Source organism: Doryrhamphus excisus, linkage group LG10, assembly GCF_037039965.1.
Source record: "Doryrhamphus excisus strain RoL-2023G ecotype Guam linkage group LG10, RoL_Dexc_Guam_v1.1, whole genome shotgun sequence".
Classification (NCBI taxonomy): Eukaryota; Metazoa; Chordata; class Actinopteri; order Syngnathiformes; family Syngnathidae; genus Doryrhamphus; species Doryrhamphus excisus.
Window position 1 is genome coordinate 17,882,130 of NC_136366.1, and position 23,053 is coordinate 17,905,182.

The 23,053-nt window shown below is 42.2% G+C and overlaps 1 protein-coding gene across 1 annotated transcript; it reads left to right on the forward strand.

Moving 5' to 3' along the window:
• Positions 1–8,236: 8,236 nt before the first annotated feature.
• On the forward strand, positions 8,237–20,071 carry LOC144901178 (ras-GEF domain-containing family member 1B-B-like). The gene is made up of 14 exons (XM_078794363.1): positions 8,237–8,276; positions 9,277–9,514; positions 9,618–9,741; positions 13,571–13,660; positions 13,741–13,860; positions 13,935–14,072; positions 14,649–14,831; positions 14,980–15,042; positions 15,176–15,253; positions 15,357–15,459; positions 15,622–15,701; positions 15,786–15,974; positions 16,137–16,260; positions 20,058–20,071. Exons 1-14 carry the CDS (start codon positions 8,237–8,239, stop codon positions 20,069–20,071), a joined length of 1,584 nt encoding a protein of 527 aa, XP_078650489.1.
• The last annotated feature ends 2,982 nt before the right edge of the window (positions 20,072–23,053 follow it).

Here is a 23,053-nt window from a genome sequence, read left to right on the forward strand (position 1 = left end):
CTGCCACGGCGGTCCCAGACGGAATGGTGTCCACCAGTGCTTCTAAACGTTACAAGAGAGAGTTCCAGACGAATATAAATTAGTCAATCAGATTGCGGCAGGTTTTGAGTCAATTATCCCTTGGATCACCGTTAATAAAAATGTTGATTGCATCAATTATGTGCATTACAATCTTCAGCGCCTCGCCAATCAGACCGAAGAAGGCTCCAAGGCGGTAAATGAACGGTTGCGGGCCACGTCTTTGATGTCCTATCAAAATCGTATCGCTCTCGATATGTTATTGGCAGAAAAACATGGTGTGTGTGCAATGATTGGTACGGAATGTTGCACTTTCATCCCAAACATTACGGCACCGGGTGGTCGTTTGTCTCGTGCAATTGAAGGTCTCACAGCTTTGAATAAACGCATGAAATCATATGTCGGTGTGGACACCAGCCCGTGGGACTTGTTGATGAGCTACTTTGGTAAGGGGAAAGAGTTGGCCTCCGGCATTATTATTACAGTTTTAGTGTTTCTTGTTTTGGCTGGTCTTTTCGTTTGTTCGTTGTCAGTTTGCTGTTGTCTCCCGTGTTCCAAGTGCCTTTTCCAGCTCATCTTGTCCAGGGTGATGGCGGCCGATGGGCGAGGTCAATATCAGTTGGCCCGCCTGCATCCACCGCTCCCACAGGGTGACCGGGTGCTTCTTCCCAAACTCTGATCCGAGTTCAGGTCCGAGTTTCACCTTGTGGCCTCTGTTGAGGCTACCCAAAGCTCATGACCATAGGTGAGGGTGGGAACTGAAGGATTTCATATATGTTTGTCTCCTATTCTTTGTGTCTCATATATGTTTGTCTCCTATTCTTTGTGTCTCATATATGTTTGTCTCCTATTTTTTGTGTCTCACTCATATAACTATGCACTACATGTAATCAAGTAGAACCAAGCAGCCTTGGGCAAATCACAGGACACATAATCGCTTTCAGGCACATACAGTTCCGGAGCTCTCCTACACATCCACAATTTTGACTAACAACAGATAACGGGGGAGCATGACGTCGGCAGCCATGGCCTGTCGATAACGGCTGGCTCCACTGCTCCACCCCGCCCGCCTTGAGTTGGTGAGAAGACGTCGGCCGAGGAAAGGAGGGGGGCCACCTGTGATACGCCAGAGATCTACCGACATTTCTTAGCATAATAAAAGCCGGGCAGGGACAGTTAGCTGTACTCATTTGTTCTGACCTGTAAGTAAAGCCTACGTCTCTGCAGGTGTTAGGGGAAGACTTATGAGCCCGGAGCTCCGTGTAATCTGACTGGTCTGAGAGTAAACCATATAACTGACAAGTTTGTTGTCATCTCTTGCCTCCAACACGACACCCACAGGAATCACTGACCTAAGAACAGGTGGTCAAATTCCAACAGTGTTCAAACGAAAGCTCAAGAATCAGAATGTTTAGGTTTTGAAGAGAAAAGCAGTGAAGATGATAAATGTTAGTTTTATAGCTACTTCTAATTCATATCTATTCATTGCTATAAAATTTGATGACTCAAACACACTATGTCCTTAATTTATTTGTATTATTTTTGTATTTGGTATAAGTCAAGAGGAGTTTAGTCGTTGTAGTCAGTGACAACAGTATTATAGGTATAAGCTGTAAAAAACACAAAGAGGTTGCTTTTAACCTTCAGCCAAGTTTTCAATCGTGTGATAGATTTAATCTTTTGGCCTCTATTGTAATTTGTGTAACAAGGTATATAAGATGAATAAATGTTCTTAAATTGTACAGTTTATTCTTGTAAAAACATAAATTATCCATTATTTTAACACTTTAATGTTGTAATTGTGACCTCATTGTAATGTTTATTGCATTACAAGTTTTCTGTGTCTAAGTTATAGGGATCTGTCAATCCTACAAACAAAGTTTATTTTTTTCACATAATTTTACTTTAAAAATAACAGTTTTGTCTTGTTTTGTATTTTACAAGAAATAGCTGTAAAATAAACAGGGGTTCTTTGTTTTTCTGTTGACATTTTGATGATGTCATGATTTTACCGCATTCTGCTGTCAATTTTACAAACATTTTTTACAGTGTGTTTTCTTGCCCTTATGTTGTCGTCACTTCCTATTTGGTTCCAGTCCCTTTTCTCCAGTCTTGACTTTCTTAGTTAAACGTAAACTTGGAACTTAAACGCTAAGAATATAATTGTCAGGTTTAAACCCCAACACTTGTAAAAAACACTGCCTGTACAAAGGAAGACACAGAGAGATGAGTTTCTTTTTACTTGCAAGGAGAGATGATGGAGACTGCACAGTTACAATCCTCCTACCAACTCTGAGACAGTCTCCATTCTCCTCGCTATTTATTGAATCAGGAATGCCCTAGTTACACGTGGTTTCACCTGCTAAGGGAAGGGGGGTCTAACTATTCCAGTTGACACATATACATTCTGGGTCACATGCGGCTATTTCCTGTCCACGAGGGTATGATAGAACTATCTGGTGAGAGAATGTTCTGTCACGTTCTGTTTTCTCTAATCATGATTTACACCACAAGTGCAGGCGTCACAGCATTAATCTTACATTGCTATGTGAGTGATATGAAACACATGTACAGCGTTAATCTTACTTTGTTATGTGAGTGATATGAAATGTTTGTAGGTCATGAGAAAAATAGGTCATAAGAATATAGTAAAAATAGAATAACTTTATGTACAATTCTTCCAACATTTCCCTCCTGTTTATTCATTTTGCACTATATTCTCCCATCCTCCATTGACCTCTTCTTCTTAGATTTTCAGTCCTGGCAAGTCCGGAAAATGCCATGATGTTTCATCATTTATCTCTTTAGTTTCGGTGTCTCCATCGTAGCTGTCTTCTTGGGGCTCCCCTTTTGGAGTAAGGAGCGCATACATTTCTGACACCTCTTGCTTAATTGGTTGGATAGCAGTGGTGATTAGCCTGGTGCACAAAACTCTAATGCAGGGAATGCAACAACATCCACATAAGGTGAGAATAGCTGCAAATACAGCGATTAACACTAAAACTGACATTATCAGTTGTTTATATTTGCCAAATACGTCTCCAAAACCATCCCACATTGACGTGTCAACTCCAGAATGGTCTTTCATCTTGCTGTTAAGGGACCTTAGACCTTCCAAGGCCTTGGTGAGACTCCCGTCTGCTGCTGTGTTGTTCGGAATGAACGCACCACCAGCAAATCGATAATTCGAAACCTGCTGCTATCTGGTTGACTAATTTGTATTCATCAGGGACTCCTCTCGGAACTCCAATACTGTCTATGTAGGTGGGATCATTTTTATCCCACCCTGACACTGATCTCTTTGATTCTGGGTTTGAATGTTATGTCTACCAGCTCTATTGATTGACACTCAGTGTCATTCAATCTTCCTAATTTGATTCCAACACCTGTTCTGTTTATGCATGAGAAGTTTCCTACAGCTACCTTTTTAGAAAATACTGGTTTTGGTTTTTCAGTGGAAGTAAGAGGATAGACCTTATCCCATTGTGAACAATTTTTTTTTTCTTTCTTATGCAATGGTTTTATTCATTACTTCGATCAAACAATCTATTCCCATAGTTGAAGGCACTACTTGTAACAGTGGTCTGGCTCCCATACATACTACACAATCTTCTTGATTTGACTTTTTTGCTGCCTGTTCCACTAGCAGCAGCCAGTTATTACTTTGTTGTGAGATGCCCGTAGTGACCTGAAACCAATCATCTGTATTTCGAATTACGGCTATTTTAACTCCAGCGTGACGTGTGTAGTTATTTGTGATTGGCAGTTCAACAGGGGTCATAGTTTGATTTTTGCAAATAATTATAGGAAAGTAGGGATCTGCCCCAGAAGAGTAGGCCCATAAAAGGAAACCCCAACACGAGGTATTTAAAGTAGTGCCCAATGGTTGGTCATATGGGTTGAGCTTAGCTGAGCTAAAAGCAAACGTCATACTTAATATGGCCCCATGTTTCTTTAACATAATTTTATTATGGAAATGCCTGGCTTCTAATGTGGTACCAGGTGCCCAGTAATCACCTTCCTGTGTGGTAATCAATGTGTCCCAACTTAAATCTAACATGTGTCCAGTAACATACCACCAATAACTAGCATATGTCTCCCCTGACACCTGATGTCTATTTGAAAATCCTTTCAACGATGATATGGGTATTTGGTAGTCGAATTTGGGGCTATGGTCATACATATGGAGTTGTTGTATGCCCACCTAATCATCTTATCATCTTACCTGCAGGCTTGCAACCCCTCCTAATAACACAACAGAGTTGTGGACAATCTTCACCGGTTTGAGACGACTGCAAACTAGAATTACAGCCCCCTTTGTAGCCGGACTTCCTCTGAAGGTCGTTGAGGAGCTACAAATCTACAGCAGATACCACAATGCTATTATCATGACGCAAATAGGTACAGTTAGGGTAAATACTAAGATGGAGATGGATAATTTAGTCATAGTTTATCACTGTAATTTTTTTCTGGAATACCATAGCGTGGAATTATGTCTTTGCATAGAGCTTTAGCTACTGTTAGTGCATCTGGATGTTTTGTAGGAAACAGTTCTATCCATTTTGAAAAGTCTATTCATAGACTCTAGTCTTGAGTCTATTATCACTAAACAGAATTTTTTCCCTTCACTGTTGTTGAGTTCAATGAAGTCCATGTGTATTTCTTGAAATAAGTATTGTGGTTCTTTGAAATTGGCCACGCCGAGGTCGCAAGCTGCCCTGGGCATTGTGTTTTGTACACGTTAAACACGCTCTACAAAAATTTTTTGAATAAGAATTAAATCCCTACGTAGTAAAGTGGGTGTTAATAGCACACTATTGTGCCACAGCACATCCCTCCTGTTGAGACATGTGTAAAACCATGGCTCAAAATAGCGTCCCACTTATGCAAATTTTTTTATTTTTTTTTCCAAGATTGTTTTATTATTTGTCGACATATTAACATTTTTGTCCAGGGTTGCTTTATTCCTTAGCCAGTGGTCAATTTCTTGCTTTGGACTCTGTTGTTACATGTCTGCCAGGATCTCAAAGTGTACTTGTAATAATTTTTTTTTTCTGTGTTAAGATGGTTCAGTTCTTTTAGTGCCGCTTGTTTTACCATTTTATCAGCAAACATATTTCCTAAACATATTGGATCCGAATTATTAGTATGTGCCGTGCATTTACATACAGCAATTTGTTTTGGCAATTGCACTGCTTCTAGTAAGGTTGTTAATAATCCTGCATGAGTTACTGGTTTTCCCGTTGATGTTATCATACCTCTGTTTTGCCAATATTGTGCAAAGATATGTACTGTTGAATATACATATTGGCTATCAGTATAATTTGTCACCTTTTGACCTTTCATTAATGTGCATGCTTCTGTAAGCGCTATGACTGCATAGCCTGTTATTGTTTTTCCCAAATAATTTTTCCTTTGAGGAAGCATCTACAAAATCACCCCTTTTTGTTAGTGTCTGATCTAATAAGTCTGGTCTACACTTTGCAGTTTGTGTTGTTAGCTCATAACAATCACGTGGTTGGCCTTCCTCAGGGAATGGTAGAAGGGTAGCTGGGTTGAGCGTGGTGCATCGCTCAAGTGTTAAATGTGGTTTAGCTTCATTTAAGATTGCTTGTTTTCTGTCTGTTAGAATGGTTCGCCCTTGTCCTGTCAACTGATGGCCTAAATACTTCACTGATTGCTTACAAAATTGTAGTTTGTCTTTACTCACTTTATGGCCTTCTTTCGCTAATTGATGCAATAAGGCTATTGTGTCTTCCTAGCATGACTTCCTATCTGGTGACGCTAGTAGGATGTCATCTACATATAATAGTTTCTGGCTTCCATTTGGGGGTTCAAACGTGGACATACTGGCCTGATGTCTACTACGGTGAACCATGTGACATCTGTTGGTAAAGAATTTAACAATGTGTGTGGGTCAGGCACACAAGGTGCTCTCGCCACCACAGTTTGATTTACAGCTTGTCCTGTATCATTCTCCATCCCACAGAGAGTTGCACTTTTTTTTTTCACCGGAAAAATAGGGATGTTACATGGTGGGTTATCGCATTCTACAAAGACTATTTAGTTTTTAACAAATCTTCTATTGCTGGTTTTATTCCTTCATATGAATTTAGTTTTATTAGGTGTACTTGTACTTACAGGTAAGGGCCAGAAAATTAGAATATTTTCATAAACTTGATTTATTTCAGTCATTGTGTTCAAAAGGTATAACTTTTACATTATATTTAATCATTGCACACAGACTGATGCATTTCAAATGTTTATTTCTTTAATTGTGATGATTATAGGTGGCAACAAATCAAAATCTGAAATTCCGTGGGTCAGAAAATTAGAATATTACCTAAGGCCAATACAAAAAAAGGATTTTTAGAAATGTTGGCCAACTGAAAAGTATGAACGTGAAAAATATGAGAATGTACAGTACTCAATACTTGGTTGGAGCTCCTTTTGCCTCAATGACTGCATTAATGCGGCGTGGCATGGAGTCGATCAGTTTCTGGCACTGCTCAGGTGTTATGAGAGCCCAGGTTGCTTTGATAGTGGCCTTCAGCTCTTCTGCATTTTTGGGTGTGGCATTCTGCATCTTCCTCTTAACAATACCCCACAGATTTTTGATGGGGCTAAGGTCAGGCGAGTTGGCTGGCCAATTGAGAACAGAAATAATATGGTCCTTAAACCAGACAAGGTGTTGGTAGATTTGGCGCTGTGTGCAGGCGCCAAGTCCTGTTGGAACGTAAAATCCCCATCTTCATAAAGCAGGTCAGCAGCAGGAAGCATGAAGTGCTCTAAAACTTGCTGGTAGACGGCTGCGTTGACCTTGGATCTCAGGAAACAGAGTGGACCGACACCAGCAGATGACATGGCACCCCAAACCATCACTGATGGTGGAAACTTCACACTAGACTTCAAGCAACGTGGATCCTGTGCCTCTCCTCTCTTCCTCCAGACTGTGGGACCTCGTCAGTGATGGTTTGGGGTGCCATGTCATCTGCTGGTGTCGGTCCACTCTGTTTCCTGAGATCCAAGGTCAACGCAGCCGTCTACCAGCAAGTTTTAGAGCACTTCATGCTTCCTGCTGCTGACCTGCTTTATGGAGAAGGGGATTTTACGTTCCAACAGGACTTGGCGCCTGCACACTGCGCCAAATCTACCAGTGCCTGGTTTAAGGACCATGATATTTCTGTTCTCAATTGGCCAGCCAACTCGCCTGACCTTAGCCCCATCGAAAATCTGTGGGGTATTGTTAAGAGGAAGATGCAGAATGCCACACCCAAAAATGCAGAAGAGCTGAAGGCCACTATCAAAGCAACCTGGGCTCTCATAACACCTGAGCAGTGCCAGAAACTGATCGACTCCATGCCACGCCACATTAATGCAGTCATTGAGGCAAAAGGAGCTCCAACCAAGTATTGAGTACTGTACATTCTCATATTTTTCACGTTCATACTTTTCAGTTGGCCAACATTTCTAAAAATCCTTTTTTTGTATTGGCCTTAGGTAATATTCTAATTTTCTGACCCACGGAATTTCAGATTTTCATTTGTTGCCACCTATAATCATCAAAATTAAAGAAATAAACATTTGAAATGCATCAGTCTGTGTGCAATGATTAAATATAATGTAAAAGTTATACCTTTTGAACACAATGACTGAAATAAATCAGGTTTATGAAAATATTCTAATTTTCTGGCCCTTACCTGTATACTATTGGTTCATCATTTGGTTCTGGTTGTATTTGTTAAGACAAGCCTAGTCATGCTGAATATAGCTTTTGGATTTAGCGAATTCAGCAGCGTGTGTGGATCTGCAACACACAGAGATCTTTTGATTACTGCGTTGTTTACTGCTATTAAGTCCTGAACCATCCTCCACCCTGTTGATGAAGGTGCCTTTTTCACATGAAATATTGGTGTGTTTACTGGGGAGTCAGCACATTCTATTAGTACACCTGCCTTCTTTAGATCTTCAATCACTGGCTCTATTCCTGCCATTGCATCTGGTTTTAGAGGGTATTGTTTTATCCTGGGACGATGCTCTGTTTTGGGTCTAATTATGACAGGTGCTGCTCCTTTTGCTAATCCGTCCTGTCCCAGATCGGTACAAAAGACGGTAAACTGCATCCATGTGCTTTTCTGTCTAAAAAATTGTCTTCGGCAGAGTGCAATTATGACATTGGGGATCGCGAGTTATTGGCAGTCAAGACGGCTCTTGAAGAATGGAGACACTGGCTGGAGGGGTCTACGCTGCCGTTCCAGGTATGGACTGACCACAAAAATTTGGAATATCTCAAATCCGCCAAGAGATTAAATTCTCGACAGGCTAGGTTGTTCTTCAGCCGTTTCAATTTTACCTTGTCATACCGTCCGGGTTCCAAGAACACCAAGCCGGATGCTTTGTCCCGTATTTTTTTTCCTTCGGAAAAGGAACCTGAGGAAGTCGCAACCATCCTACCTAACTCGTGTTTTGTCTCAGCCTTGCAGTGGGTAATAGAAGACAAGGTTAGGGAGGAAGGACTTGAAGTGCCTCGGCCCCCGAACTGCCCTCCAGATAAATTATTTGTTGTGGAAGCCACGAGGGGTCCGGTCATTCATTGGGCTCACACCAATAAGACCTCCTGTCACCCTGGGGTTAAAAAGACCATATTCGTAACCCAGCAACGCTTTTGGTGGCCCAACATGGCAAAGGATGTTTCGGAGTATGTCTCTGCCTGTCCTGTTTGTGCTGCGAACAAATCTTCATCACAGAAACCTGTGGGAGAACTCAGGCCCTTGTCTATTCCCCACCGGCCCTGGACCCATATCTCGTTGGACTTTGTTTGTGGATTGCCCCCGTCAGAGGAGAAGACAGTGGTACTCACAGTTGTGGACAGATTTTCCAAGATGTCAAGGTTCATTCCTTTTGTTAAAGTTCCCTCGGCCAAAGAAACGGCCGAGGCACTGATGAACAATATATTTTTCATTTTTGGTTTCCCTCAGGACATAGTGTCCGATCGTGGTCCTCAATTTATCTCCTTGTTTTGGAAGGAATTTTGCAGCTTGCTGGGATCCACAGTCAGTCTCTCATCTGGATTTCACCCCCAGTCGAATGGACAGGCAGAAAGGATCAACCAGGTGCTTGAGACAAAGTTGAGGTGCCTTGCCTCTCAAAACCCCTCCTCTTGGGCTAAACAACTCTTGTGGGTGGAATTGGCCCACAATACTTTGCCTAGTGCATCCACCGGTATGTCTCCGCATCATGTGGTATTTGGTCACCAAGCATCCTTGTTCCCCTCTCTCAGCAAGGATTCCGTGGTTCCCTCCGCCTTGGCCTTGGTGGGCCGCATCAAGAGAGTTTGGCAGAGGGCCCGCAAGAACCTTCAAAGGCAGTCTGATATTTACAAGGTGGCGGCGGACCGTAAAAGAATTCCTGCTCCTGCCTATACGGTGGGCCAAAGAGTTTGGCTGTCCTCCAAGACCCTTCCCCTGAGAGTGGAGTCTAAGAAGCTTGCTCCTAGGTTCGTCGGCCCATTTCCAATTTCCAAAGTTATTAATCCGGTCTCAGTCCGTCTGAAACTACCTAGATCCATGCGAACCCACCCATCCTTTCATGTGAGCCAGATCAAGCCTGCGAAAACCAGCACCCTGGTCCCACCAGCCAGCCACCCACCACCCGCCCGAATCTTGGATGGAGGTCCGGTTTAGACAGTCAGGAAACTGCTGGCTGCTCGACGGCGGGGTCGAGGTTGGCAGTATCTCGTCGACTGGGAGGGATATGGACCTGAGGAACGCCAATGGGTACCCTCCCGGTTCATTTTGGATCCCTCCCCCATCAAAGACTTTCATGTAGCTCACCCTGAGGTTCCTGGGCCGTCAGGAGCCGGCCATTGAGGGAGGGGTTCTGTCATGCCTGCCATTGCATACCCCGCCTTCTTTTTGGAGACCCCGCCTCCTGCCTGATTGTGCTCAGGTGTCCCTCATCACCCAATTTCCGGCTGCTATATATTGCCTCTGATTCCTCCTGTCTGGTGCAAGTTCGTTGTACTCTCATGTCTCGTTCTAGCATTCCTTGTCATCGCCTCGCCTGGTTCTCGACCCTCGCCTGCCTTTCGACCTCTCCTACTGCCTGCCGCTCTTGGATACCTTTGCCTTATTGGACTGACTTCCTGTGTACCGACCCTCACCCGCGTGTAGAACCTTACCTCGTGCAGTGCCTGCCAATTCTGCCTTTGGGTCCTCCTTCCCACGTCCTGCCTTGACAAAATGAAGTTTTTTAGATAGATAGATAGACTCCCTTTATTGTCATTGCACAAAAACACAGTAGTGAAATTGCCAACGAAATGTCGTTGCCTGGCTCCCATATAATAACAGACACAAAAGAAGATAAGTAATAATGAATAATAATAATAATAATAATGTGGAGAATAAATAGATAGAATAGACACCAAATATGAACAACATAATGTAAAGTGCAGTGTGAACAGTAAATTGCCCAAATAATTTAAATAATTTAAATAAATAGTAATAATGTAAGTAAAGGTAGAGGGGCTTATTTGGCATTCAGCAGTCTGATGGCCAGGGGGAAGTAGCTGTCTTTCAATATGTTATAATAAATTTTCATCACTCTATACAATACAAAGGGCCAAGCATAATAGGTCCCCTTTAACACTGCATGAAGTTAAGTTAAGAACAAATAAATTCAAGGCTAACTGGTTAGGTGACTATTGAGGTGTTATGTCATGTCAACAGGTCTCCGATGATGTTTAAATAACATATTTAGAAAGTCATAAACATTAACGTTTTTCTATGGTCTATCCATTTATTCACATTATACGAGAAATTAATTTATTGTTGGTCTGGAACCAATTCTACGTTATAAATGAGGGACAACTGTACACAAGCAATTGTGTGCTATACACATCCACAAGGTGGCATTGTTACATCATAGCATTGTGATTACTCATTTATTTCTTAATGTGTCACTAAGTCAATGTGTGTGTGTGTTTAATTGTGGACCAACCTCAAGGTTAATGTGTCCATTTGGAAGCCTGCTAGCACAGCTTTCATCCAGGAAGAAGATGTCTTTCATGGGAAGACAGAAGAAAGGAATGACAATCTTCTCCTGTCTTTATATTCCAGGACTTTTTCAGCGTAGAAAATCCAGTCAATTCCTTTTCATATTGGATGAGTGTTGACTGGCGTTTCATAAAACGGTGGGGCATCTCCTGTATGTCTCGCAATGAGTACTAGTGACAAAAAGGAAGGGAAGAAATATATCATAAGAATAGAAAGTGACTTTTTCAGTGCCATTAGCTGACCAAAAGAAGCATCTGCACCATGTAGTGGACCAAATGAGACGTGTTAGTGCCATCTAGTGGACAGAAATTGTGTGATAATGACTTTGCCAACAGTGGAGAGGCATGTCAGTACCTTCTCAAAATAAAAAGTATCAGTGCAGTCTAATGGGCCGAACAGAGATAAATGTGCCATCTAGTGGATTGAATCCAGCATGGCAGCTGTCATGTAGTGTATGCCAAATGACAGCAGTTAGTGCCATCTAGTGGATAGAAAGAGGTATGTTAGTACCATCGATTGGGCACAAAAAAATCAATGTTTGCAATCGAAGATTAGCATGAAGGTGAAATGTTTAATTGGTGAAGATGTGTTTAAAAATGTTTGCACACAAAAGTGTCAACATGTCAGCAATATTATGCGTGTGTGTGTGTTTATAATCCACCTACCTGATAGCAGATGATCTCCAGAGCGCTGCTGCTCCAAGCACAGGTGACAAACTGGTGTCATTAGCTCGTACGGCTGCAAAAAGTGGCGTGAACTCAACAGGAAGTTGAAGATGTCTGACCTCTGATGATGTGAAGGACACAGAACAGGATGCTGAAGACAAGTGAGATTGCAAGTGCATAAAAAAACAAAACAATGACTGCTTGGAACTCACATCAGGGAAGAAATCCAAGTGATGGATCATTCCTCAAGGGATTTCTTCGTAACTGGAATGATCACCTGCAAAAAAAAAACCCACAATAAACACACACGCTAATTCAACACATATGAAATCTCAGCTCATAATCAAGAAAATTACTACTAATAATAAGAATTTCAAAGTTTTAGGGGTTTTATTTCTTACAGTACACTAACGTTCCATTAGCCGTTACACAGTCGTTCGTTCGATGCACTTTCCACCTGAGCGACGTTAAGTACACTTAACGACAAATATGTAAAACTGTATCGGAAGTTAAAACTGGGACGTTATTTAACAATTTCGGTGAACCGTCAGAAATTAAAACGGTCTATTTTTTTTTACTTCTGTCACTCACGAGCCACACAAAAGTGATTTCAGCAGGTTATCCGTTGCTAGCAAGCAACCCGCCACTTGACTTCCAGAGGCCCTGTAAACCTGACCAATCATAGCGCAGAAGTGGGACCACGTTGTACCAAGCGGACCAATCGCAGCAGGGCAAGGGGATCAGGACAAGTAAATGTCTACATTGATCAAATATTAGCAATGACATTCATAGCATTGCATGACAACTGCTACATTTTGTTTTAACACTTCTTAAAACCACCTTCTTTTTTAGTTCTTCGTGATTTTAAATTAATTCATAATTTAACATTAAAATTGTGCCGCCTGTAGTTTTAATGAATTATTTAATGTAGAAATATTTGTAAAAGAAATTCCCATGAATATATGGGTTATTTCTCCTCTATAATGCTATTAGATAATGTTAAAGTTTAAACATGTACACAAACAACCATTTGATTGATAGATAACTAGATAATAATTCAAATAATTATAGTCATCATTTTTTATTTTTTATTTTTTTTACAGGGTATAGAAATGGATGGATGGATGGATGGATGGATGGATGGCAGCAACTGAACAGATTATGTACTCTGCTGCGATTGGTCCCCTTGATCCCACGTGAGACTTTTCACCTGGCCCTGATTGGTCAGGTTTATCGGGCCTCCAGAGATCAAGTTTATTGTGCTTGAAATATCAGGAGGGTAAACACCCAAGGGATCTGACAGCATCACGAACAACCTGCTTGACGATTGATTTGTTTTGTCTGGATTTTTTGTGAAAAAATACATCGACAGGATACTTTCTAACGTCGTTGAACTGCATCATTGCGATGGTAAGTGCGATTTTCTAATTGTCTAATTGCATAAAGTTCCAGTTGTAACACAGTTTTGTGTATTTATTGTGAAAAAATAATGATAAAATAACGTCAATCGGATGGAAAGTACATCGAACGAAGAATTAATAAATAATTTTCATCTAACGGCTAACGGAACGTTGAGCTGCATCATTGGACAGGTACGCTGGAAAAAATAAAACGCACGGCTTAAAAGAAATACATCGTAAAACAATTTGCTGATATTAGATGTTCTGCTTTGTTGGTTAGTTTTGTTAATTTTTACAGGCTGGTAACGTGTGATTTGTGTGTAGTAACGTGTTAATTATAATATGAAATATAACGACTAACTTGCACTTGTTTACTTACACGTTGACTTCGAGAATGAAAATAATATTTTGTTGTTTATTGTCTTGTTTGCAGGTGAACATGTTCAATTACAGGCAAATGGCAAACAATTTGGTTTCAGCATCTCTTGAGGCGCTGATCCAACACATGGATTACTACCCTGATGTGAGTTCCATCTTTCTGTCAATGCACTTGTCAGCCTCACTTGTCCTCACCATCCCCTTCTGTGTCCTTCACATCATTAGAAGCCGTACGCCTTCAACTTCCTGTTGACTTCACGTCTCTTCCTGCAGCCCTATGATCTAATGACACGAGTTTGCCACTTGTGTTTGGAGCAGGGCTCTGGAGATGACCTGCTAGATCAGGTCTGTAGATTACAACTGACAACAAGTTGTGATAACTGACAAGGTATTTATGCTTACATTTGATGTTTCTTCAGATACGTCTCTACGAAGAGGCGAAGAAGCTGGTGCAGCTGATGACTGAGTGGACTGAGGCCTTTCCACACGACTTCAGCGATGAGCGGATGATGCGTTCTCTCAGAGATATAACACATCATGTAGCTGGCGTGGACGAGGTTAGTGTCACATTTCCTCCGTACATCAAACACTAGATCAGTGTTTCTCCACCTTTCAGGAGCCACGTTTTTTGGGGTGGAAAAATCTTGCGGCACATCACTAACCGAAAATGTTACAAAATGTAGCCACGACCTCTCACGTGCCTCACTAGTCTATTGTAGGAACGATGCAATCAGCTTCGTGTTCCCACACGGACGAATATTACATTGCTCGGGCAGTCGTTACACCACGGACACTAGACAATTACATAATATTTGCAGAAAATTATTAATAAATGTTAATTAAAAAAAGTGATAATTCCTCACTAGTGCACCACGGCACAGTGGTTGAAAATTACCACACTAGATGACACTAACTATATTATATACTATATTATAGAGCTGTAAATCCCCATTCAATTCCATTGGACTGCACTGATGCTACTTTTTGTTCTTTCCACTAGAGGGCGCTAAACTCATTTTGTTCACTAGATGGTGCATATGCGTCTTTTGGTCAGCTAATGGCACTGACACACAGTTCACTCGTCATCACTTTCTATTCATATGATATATTTTTCCCTTTCTTTTTGTCACTAGTACTCACTACGAGACATACAGCAGGCGACTGACCGTCTTATGAAACGCAAGTCAACATTCGCTGTGCTAAACTCCATGCTAGCCGAGCATCCTGCCTCACCGGAACCGGAGGAAAGAAGCGGCATACTGAGCATGTGCGATGACCCCATCATCTTCGCCCAGCAGCTCACACACATTGAAATAGTAAGCACTTACTTGGGACTCCATAGTATGATATTGTACACTAACCACACCTTTAGTCATACAGTAAATATGTGGTTGTGGTGTACAAATAGATGAAGATTTTTCTTCATCACCATTTAACTTTTATTGCTGATTCTTTTTCTTCCAGGACAGGATGAGTTTGATCGGGCCGGAGGAGTTCACCCAATCATTTGCAGTGAAGAACCCTCAGGTAGTTGTGCAGTGACAGTTATTATGTCTGTGTGTGTCTGGACTTAAAACATTACATGACCAATTTTCCCTACTTACTGACTTACAGGTGTTTGTGTGTTGGTCTTTTTTGTCTCTCATGTGCATGTTTTCAGTGTCAGGGCAGCAACCTTGAGGCTTATGTGAGGTGGTTCAACAGACTGAGCTCCCTTGTGGCTACTGAGATCTGTATGGTATGTTCACTGGTGTTTGCATTTAGTCAGCTTGTAAAGATTTCATGGCGCTCCATACGGGTTGTTTAGGAGTCTGTGACTTATTCGTGTTCTGGCATTGCAGCCGACCAAGAAGAAACACAGAGATGGAGTGGTCAAGTTCTTCATCGATGTGGCTCAGCAGTGTTTGGATATTGGAAACTTCAACTCCCTAATGGCCATCATTGGTGAGTATTTTTTTACCATGAACTCTGCTGCCTTTTGTTCCAGCTTTTGAGTTTTTCTTTTTTCTTTTTCTAGACCTGATAGTGAAGTATTGTTGTCTTACAAAAAAAGCACAGATGGACTCTTTTTGTGTGTGTCACTAAATCTGTGATTCTACCTTTCAGCGGGGATGAACATGAACTGTATTTCCAAGCTGAAAAAGACCTGGAATAAAGACAACACTCACAGGTTTAAAACCTTAGAGGTGAGAAAAATCACATGACCAAATACTAAATACCATCATGGAGGACACAGTACACTATCATTGCCTTATTCTTGGTTGTCTCAGAACCTGGACCCATCCTATAACTTCAAGAACTATCGCACTGCGCTCCATGACGCCACTGAGATGTCCAACACTGCTGACAGCACCCAGGAGAAGATTGTCATTCCTTTCTTCTGTCTTCTCATGAAGGACATCTTCTTCCTGGATGAAAGCTGTGCTAGCAGGCTTCCTAATGGACACATCAACCTTGAGGTTGGTACACAATTAAACACACACCTCAGTTTTCATCATTAATCTGTACTTTAACCAAATAAACCACACAAATGTAATAAATAAAATATGGATGAGTATAGTGTATGTAAGTGTAGGTAGCTATGATTAGATTTGACTCAAATGTGTTTTCTTTTTTTTCAGAAACTGGAGGATATTACAAAGCCGATCAGCCAGTTTCTGCTCTGGCGTCAGGCCAAATGCCCATTCCACAGAGATGAGACAATCCTTCAGTTTCTCATCACCATGCCGATCATCACCGAAGACGGTAAATCAACCCACTGTTATATCTTGTCTTGTTTTATACTTTATCATGTACATTATATGGATAAAAATGACTGCATGTGGATTAGGGATGAATGTATTATTTTTTTATGAGACAATTAGTTAAAGTTATGTGTGGTGTTTTGTTTCTGCAGAGCTCCATCTGATCTCTGAAGGCATCGTGAAGGACAGCCGTCCATCTTTTTGGGGGTTCTTCACACAAAAATTAAAAAAAAAGAAAAAACAATAAACCATTCAAAACCATTCTTATATTCCTTTCTTTCTCTGAAGATCCTCTGTCCCATCAGTCCAGCATCATTCAGGATGCTCACTCACTTTCGTTCTGCTCAGCCATTGGGGCAGATAATTTTATTCATCGAAATGCTTTGGGGATGAGACTCTGAGGCCATGGTTTCAGTCCAAAAGGTCTTACTCAAACCAAAACGGATGCTAACCAAATAGATTTTCCTCATAAGAAATCATTCATTCATTTTCTACCGCTTATCCTCACCAGGGTGCTGGAGCCTATCCCAACTGTCTTCGGGCGAGAGGCGGGGTACACCCTGGACTGGTCACCAACCAATCACAGGGCACATATAGACAAACAACCATTCACACTCACATTCATACCTATGGACAATTTGGAGTGGCCAATTAACCTAGCATGTTTTTGGAATGTGGGAGGAAACGCATGCACGGGGAGAACATGCAAACTCCACACAGAGATGGCCGAGGGTGGAATTGAACTCGGGTCTCCTAGCTGTGAGGTGCTAACCATTTGTCCGCCGTGCAACATTATTAGAACCCTCTAAATATTAAATAACACCCATATAATCACCTTTACATTTGTATTATCCAATATAGTAGCCATATAAACATGATAACAAACATGTTAGCAGTTTCTCATAAATTTTTTTTTATTTATCGTACTCAACATGAAATTCCACTCTAAATACGCTCTGCAATATGACTCTTGAATATATGTCCATTGGGGGGCATGACAGAAAATAACATAGTAGCATTGATTTAGGGCAAGAATACATACAATTTGCTTAAACAGACATTTTGTATTTACTAATAGGTCGTATTCAACCATAAAACAGCGATCATTTAGTCATTATTTTTTGAAAAATCGTGATTACAGAGAGGGAGCGCTATTCCAACCACAATATAATAAAAGATGACTATTATTGTTTGTATTTCGTGATGCTCTTTACCTCACCTGCTTCCCCTGACCTCACATCAACGGGATAGAAAGAATGAGAAAAAACTAGAAGAGAGATTCTACTAAAAGTCATTCTACTAATGTTCCTAATGGAGCTGTGCTAACAGTCGCATGGTTGCAAAAATTTAAGTCCATTTGTGGCTCTACCCGTTCTCATTAGGTAGTTCCTCCCATAGTTCACAGACTTCAAGTCAAGACAACGCCCCATAAAAGTAATACTTACAGTAGTCAAGACAAGGCCTCATAAAGTCATACTTAGTCGTTAGTTTAGTCCATATTCATGTCTTCATGTCCAACGATATTAAGTCTACTCCAACGTAACGCCAACCATGAAATTAATCTCATCATTCCATTCATAGCCATACATCTCCTGGATCATGTGAACACCTGGGAGAGTGAAACCTTATTATGCCATTTTTGAATAATAATAATAATAATAATAATAATACATTTTATTTGTATAGCGCTTTTCAAGATACTCAAAGACACTTTACAAAAGAATGAAGTTGAATAAAACAAGTAAACAGAATAAAAGACACACCAAAATACAACATTCATTGGTTAATACATGAGTAAAAACATGAGTACAGTTAAAAAATGAGTAAAAGCGGGGCGGGGCACAGCAGTCAGATATAAAAGGTTAGACATTAAAAACAGATTTAAAGAGGTGGGTTTTGAGTTGTTTTTTGAAGGTGGGAAGGTCAGGGCAAGCACGGAGTGAATGGGGCAAAGAGTTCCAGAGGGTGGGGGCAGCGATGGAGAAGGCTCTGTCTCCCCAGGTTCGGAGCTTGGTCTTACAGGGGAGTGCCAGGAGGTTTGAGTCTGAGGAGCGAAGGGGACGCGGGGGATTATGTGGATTGAGGAGGTCTGTGAGATATGGGGGGTCAGATCATGGAGGGCTTTGTAGGTGATGAGAAGAATTTTGAAGTGAATGCGTTGGGGGGATGGACTGAGCCATGATATCAGTGCAGTAGGAGTATAATATAGAATCCATCCATCCATCTTGTAGAAGATAAGTATTTTCTATTTGTATTTTATTTTAAAAGCTTTCAATTTAGTTATTGTAGACCTGCTCAGTAACAACACTGATGTCTGTGTCAGTACTCTGGTTCCTCTGCTGTGATCTTGTTTATCGGGAGTTCACCTGCATTAGGTATTGGTATTGCATCAGATATTGCAGTAACCTAAACAGAGAGAGAGAAAGAGAGAGAGAGAAGTGGGGGGCGGGGGGTAGGCCGCACAGCAGGGGCCAACACAAATACAGTAAAGTCTCGTTATATCGATATTGTCGGGAGTCGGAAAAAATATCGATATAACCGGACTGTCGATATATCCGATGCTGCGCCGAACTGCATTAAAAGTGGGCAATAATGCATATGTTCTATAGTATAGAACAATGTCGAGCAGCTTAAATCAATCTTTGCTTAAGGATTTCAATACGAAAAAAGAACACGGCGAACGGCTGCTTCCAGTCAACTTTATTTTTCACACTTCCACCACCAGAGCACAGCACACACACCGATTCCCGCACTTCCTGGTTCACAGGTCATGCTCAACCCGCCCCACATAGCTGGCCAAACACATGCCTGCAACAGAAGAACCAACTGCGTTCATGGTTTCTGTGTGTATATAGATTCTATACACACGAGAGAAACCACAAACGCCAGCATGTACATATGAAAAACAGTGATTATTGCAAGCGATAAAAAGATATCTGAATACAACACAATTAAATACATGTATTTGTACGCTTGTGTCTTCGTTGGAATAGGTGTGTATGCTATGTCAGTTGGTTCTTCTGTTGCAGGCATGTGTTTGGCCAGCTATGTGGGGCGGGTTGAGCATGACCTGTGAACCAGGAAGTGCGGGAATCGGTGTGTGTGCTGCGCTCTGGTGGTGGAAGTGTGAAAAATAAAGTTGACTGGAAGCAGCCGTTCGCCGTGTTCTTTTTTGGTATTGAAATCCTTAAGCAAAGATTGATTTAAGCTGCTTTTGTATCGATATAAGCAGACCAAATTGGCTGGCGGGAGATGAAAAGGGCATCGTAGTAACCGGATTATCATAATAACCGGGTATCGTACTAACGGAACTAATTATATCATAAAAGACTAGAAATTTGCCGGGAAATGAAAATAGTATCGTAATAAGCAGTACTTCGAAATAACCGATATCGATATAACAAGACTTTACTGTACCACAAACAGGTTTTGATCTGTCACAGAAACATCTGACTGCAGATATCAGACATGTCAGGTTCAAAATCCCGACACTTGTAAAAAAACACTGCCTGTACAAAAGAAGACACAGAGAGGTGAGTTTCTTTTTACTTGCAAGTGTGGTGTAGTCTGTAAAAGCTCTGAGTCACCACTTGCTGGTAGGAAAGGGCATGGAAGTAGCAAATCTCTATGCAGGGTACGAACTGGTCCGTCCACGTTGTTTTCAGGTCGTACTGTATACACAGGCAGATTCCCAGCACGCTTCACAACAACATAGACTTCCTGCTCCCATTTGTCCTCCAGCTTGTGCTTACCACGAAGCCTGACATTCCGTACTAAGACTCGATCTCCTTCTTCCAGACTTGACGGAGTAACTCGCTGATCAAATCGTGCTTTGTTGCGTTCACCATTCTTTGTGCAGTTATATGCATGCACGGTATGCAACGGTTTTACATAATCTTTCCATTTGCTTTTCTGTTTATGCTCAAGAGTTCCGAGCATGGCAAGTAGTGTGCAGTTGAACCTCTCAACGGGGTTCCCTCGAGGATGATATGGAGTTGTTCTAGTCTTTGAAATTCCAGCAAGTTGGCAAAGCTCCTTAATCATTTTAGACTCGAAGTCAGGTCCTTGGTCTGTGTGGAGCCGTTCAGGTATTCCGTAGCACACAATGAAGTTCTCCCATAGACATTTTGCCACCGTCTTCGCCTTTTGGTTTGCTGTGGGTATAGCTATTGCAAACTTTGTAAAGTGATCGGTGAAAACAAGGATATCTTTAATATTGCTTTGATCTGGCTCTAGTGACAGATAGTCCACGCAAAGTGACTCCAAAGGACGTGTGGTTTTTATATTAACTAATGGTGCAGATCTTTCTGGTAGTGTCTTACGTCTCACACAACGGTTACAAGTCCTGATTTTAGTCTCAATGTCGGCAGTCATATGAGGCCAGAAAAACCGAGAACTTACAAGGTCCAAAGTTCACTGGATACCCATATGTCCCATGTCATCATGCAGACTTGTGAGAACTACTGACCGCAGCTCCTCTGGTAGCACCAACGGGAAAAAGACTTTATCCCTTTCATACCTCTTCCGATACAAAACATCCTCTTGTAGCTCAAGACGGCCAAGCTCCCTCAGCAGCAACACAAGGTCTGGTAGCTCTTGTTTTTGCATTGGAAGGACCTTCTCTCCAGTCTCCATCTGATGTATGACCTCTCTGATGACAGGATCAGCACGTTGCTTTTCCTTGAGGTCCAGGTGTGACAGGGAGGGAACAACTGGTAAACCATGATGGTCCTCGCTGACATAACAGTCAGGGATGGCTTTGGCTGTCAAACTCAAAGATTCAACCAGAGTTAGGGAACTCTCTGCTGCACTGCCCGGCTGACTGATGACAAGGCAGCGATGACAGATAGCAGAAACAACATCAGGATCAAGTTCATCTACTTCACCTGGTTCTACCACATGCTCATCTGTGAATTTGGAGATCAGATCCCAGTCTTTCGGTACTGTCAGGTCAGTAGGGTGCCTGTGAGGTCGACGAGACCTCAAGGTTCTGCTTCCCAGCTCGATATTGCAACTTAAAAGTGTAGGTGGACAAGGCAGCAAGCCATCTGTGACTGGCGGCATCCAACTTTGCAGAGGTTAACAAGTAAGTTAGCGGGTTGTTGTCAGTCACTACTACAAAGTGGCCCCCGTACAGATAGTCATGAAACTTTTCACAGACACTCCACTTAAGTGCAAGAAATTCCAGTTTGTGGGCAGGGTACCTTGATTCACTTGCTGACAAGCCACGACTGGCGTAGGCGATAACCCTCAGCTGACCCTCCTGTTCCTGATATAGAGCAGCCCCGAGCCCGGTAGTGCTGGCGTCGGTGTGCAAGACATACGGCAGCTTCGGGTCGGCGAAACCAAGGACAGGGGAACTGGTCAACTTTGTAATGAGCGTGTCAAATGCTACTTGGCCAGCAGACGACCATCGCTCACCAAAGGGTTGTTTGGCATCCTGGGATTTTGCTAAGCTGGACTTCAGAGACTTGGAGGTAGGTGTATACCCCCGGGTTAGGTCATTGAGAGGTTTGGCAATGGTGGAATACCCCTTAATAAACCTCCGGTAATACCCAGCAAATCCCAAGAATGACTTCAGTTCTTTCAAAGTTTTCGGAATTGGCCAGGACTTTAAGGCATGAATCTTGTCTGGATCTGTCTCTACTCCCCTTTCCGAAACAATGTGTCCCAGATACTTCACAGATGTTTGGAAGAATTTACATTTCTCTGGAGAGAGTTTCAGACCATATTCCTTCAACCGATGTAATACTCGCAACAGCCTCCGCTCATGTTCTTCCAGTGTATCTGAAAATACAATTAGGTCATCAAGGAAAACAAGAACTTCTTTTAGATGAAGATCTCCCATACTCTTCTCCATTAACCGTTGAAATGTGGATGGAGCGTTTGTTACCCCTTGGGGCATCCGATTGAACTCCCAGAATCCGATGGGCGTCACAAAAGCTGTTTTAGCTTTGTCGGCCTCATTCATGTCGATCTGGTAATATCCAGATTCAAGATCAAGAACGCTAAACCATTTCGAACCAGTCAGAGCGTCGGCGACGCGTACAGAGAACAGTGCCCCCTGCTGAGGAAAGGGCGACAAGATCGCTCAGCTCCTGGTCAAACCCTGCCTGTTCTCTCTGGCAGTAGAGGTGGATCCTCCTGTCGCACAAACGCCAAGGGGAGACAGAGGATTTGGATCGACAGATAAAGTGGGGGCTAAAGTGTGGGTCAAACAGACCCAAGGCCCGCCGAGACCTGGAGAAATCATTGCGCAAGGAAATGATAGTAAATAAATAAAAGTAGTGACCATTCTCTATGACGGAGAAACTAAATGGGTCAATGTGCCCATCCATAAATGTTATAGGAGAGAAAACTAATCATGTCTTTTGTTTTTCAGTATGATTTATATCTGTGTTCACAGTCTGGTGGCAAGCGTCGGGGCGTGGATGTTGAGGTTGCTGGTGGGACGTCCGGCGGGAGGGGCCCGAGGAAAATGAGGATGGTCTATGTTGGGGCACTCTCCTGGCTGTCCTGCTTGCATGCGGCCCGAGGAATGCCCACTTTTGGGTGACACTGGTGGAAGGAGCTCCTCGCTTGCCTCACGTGGTTCGAGTGGGATGGAGGAACAGCACCAATGATCGCACGCAGTATGACTTCCACTGTCCCGCGGGGTCTGCCTGTCATATCGCAAACGTCACTTCGGAATGCGACATCTACAGAGGACGACACAAGTGGTCCATAATCCTGAGGGCGGGATGCAACGTTACTGTTGCAGCTGAAGTAGCCCTCTGTCGACTGACGGGTAATCC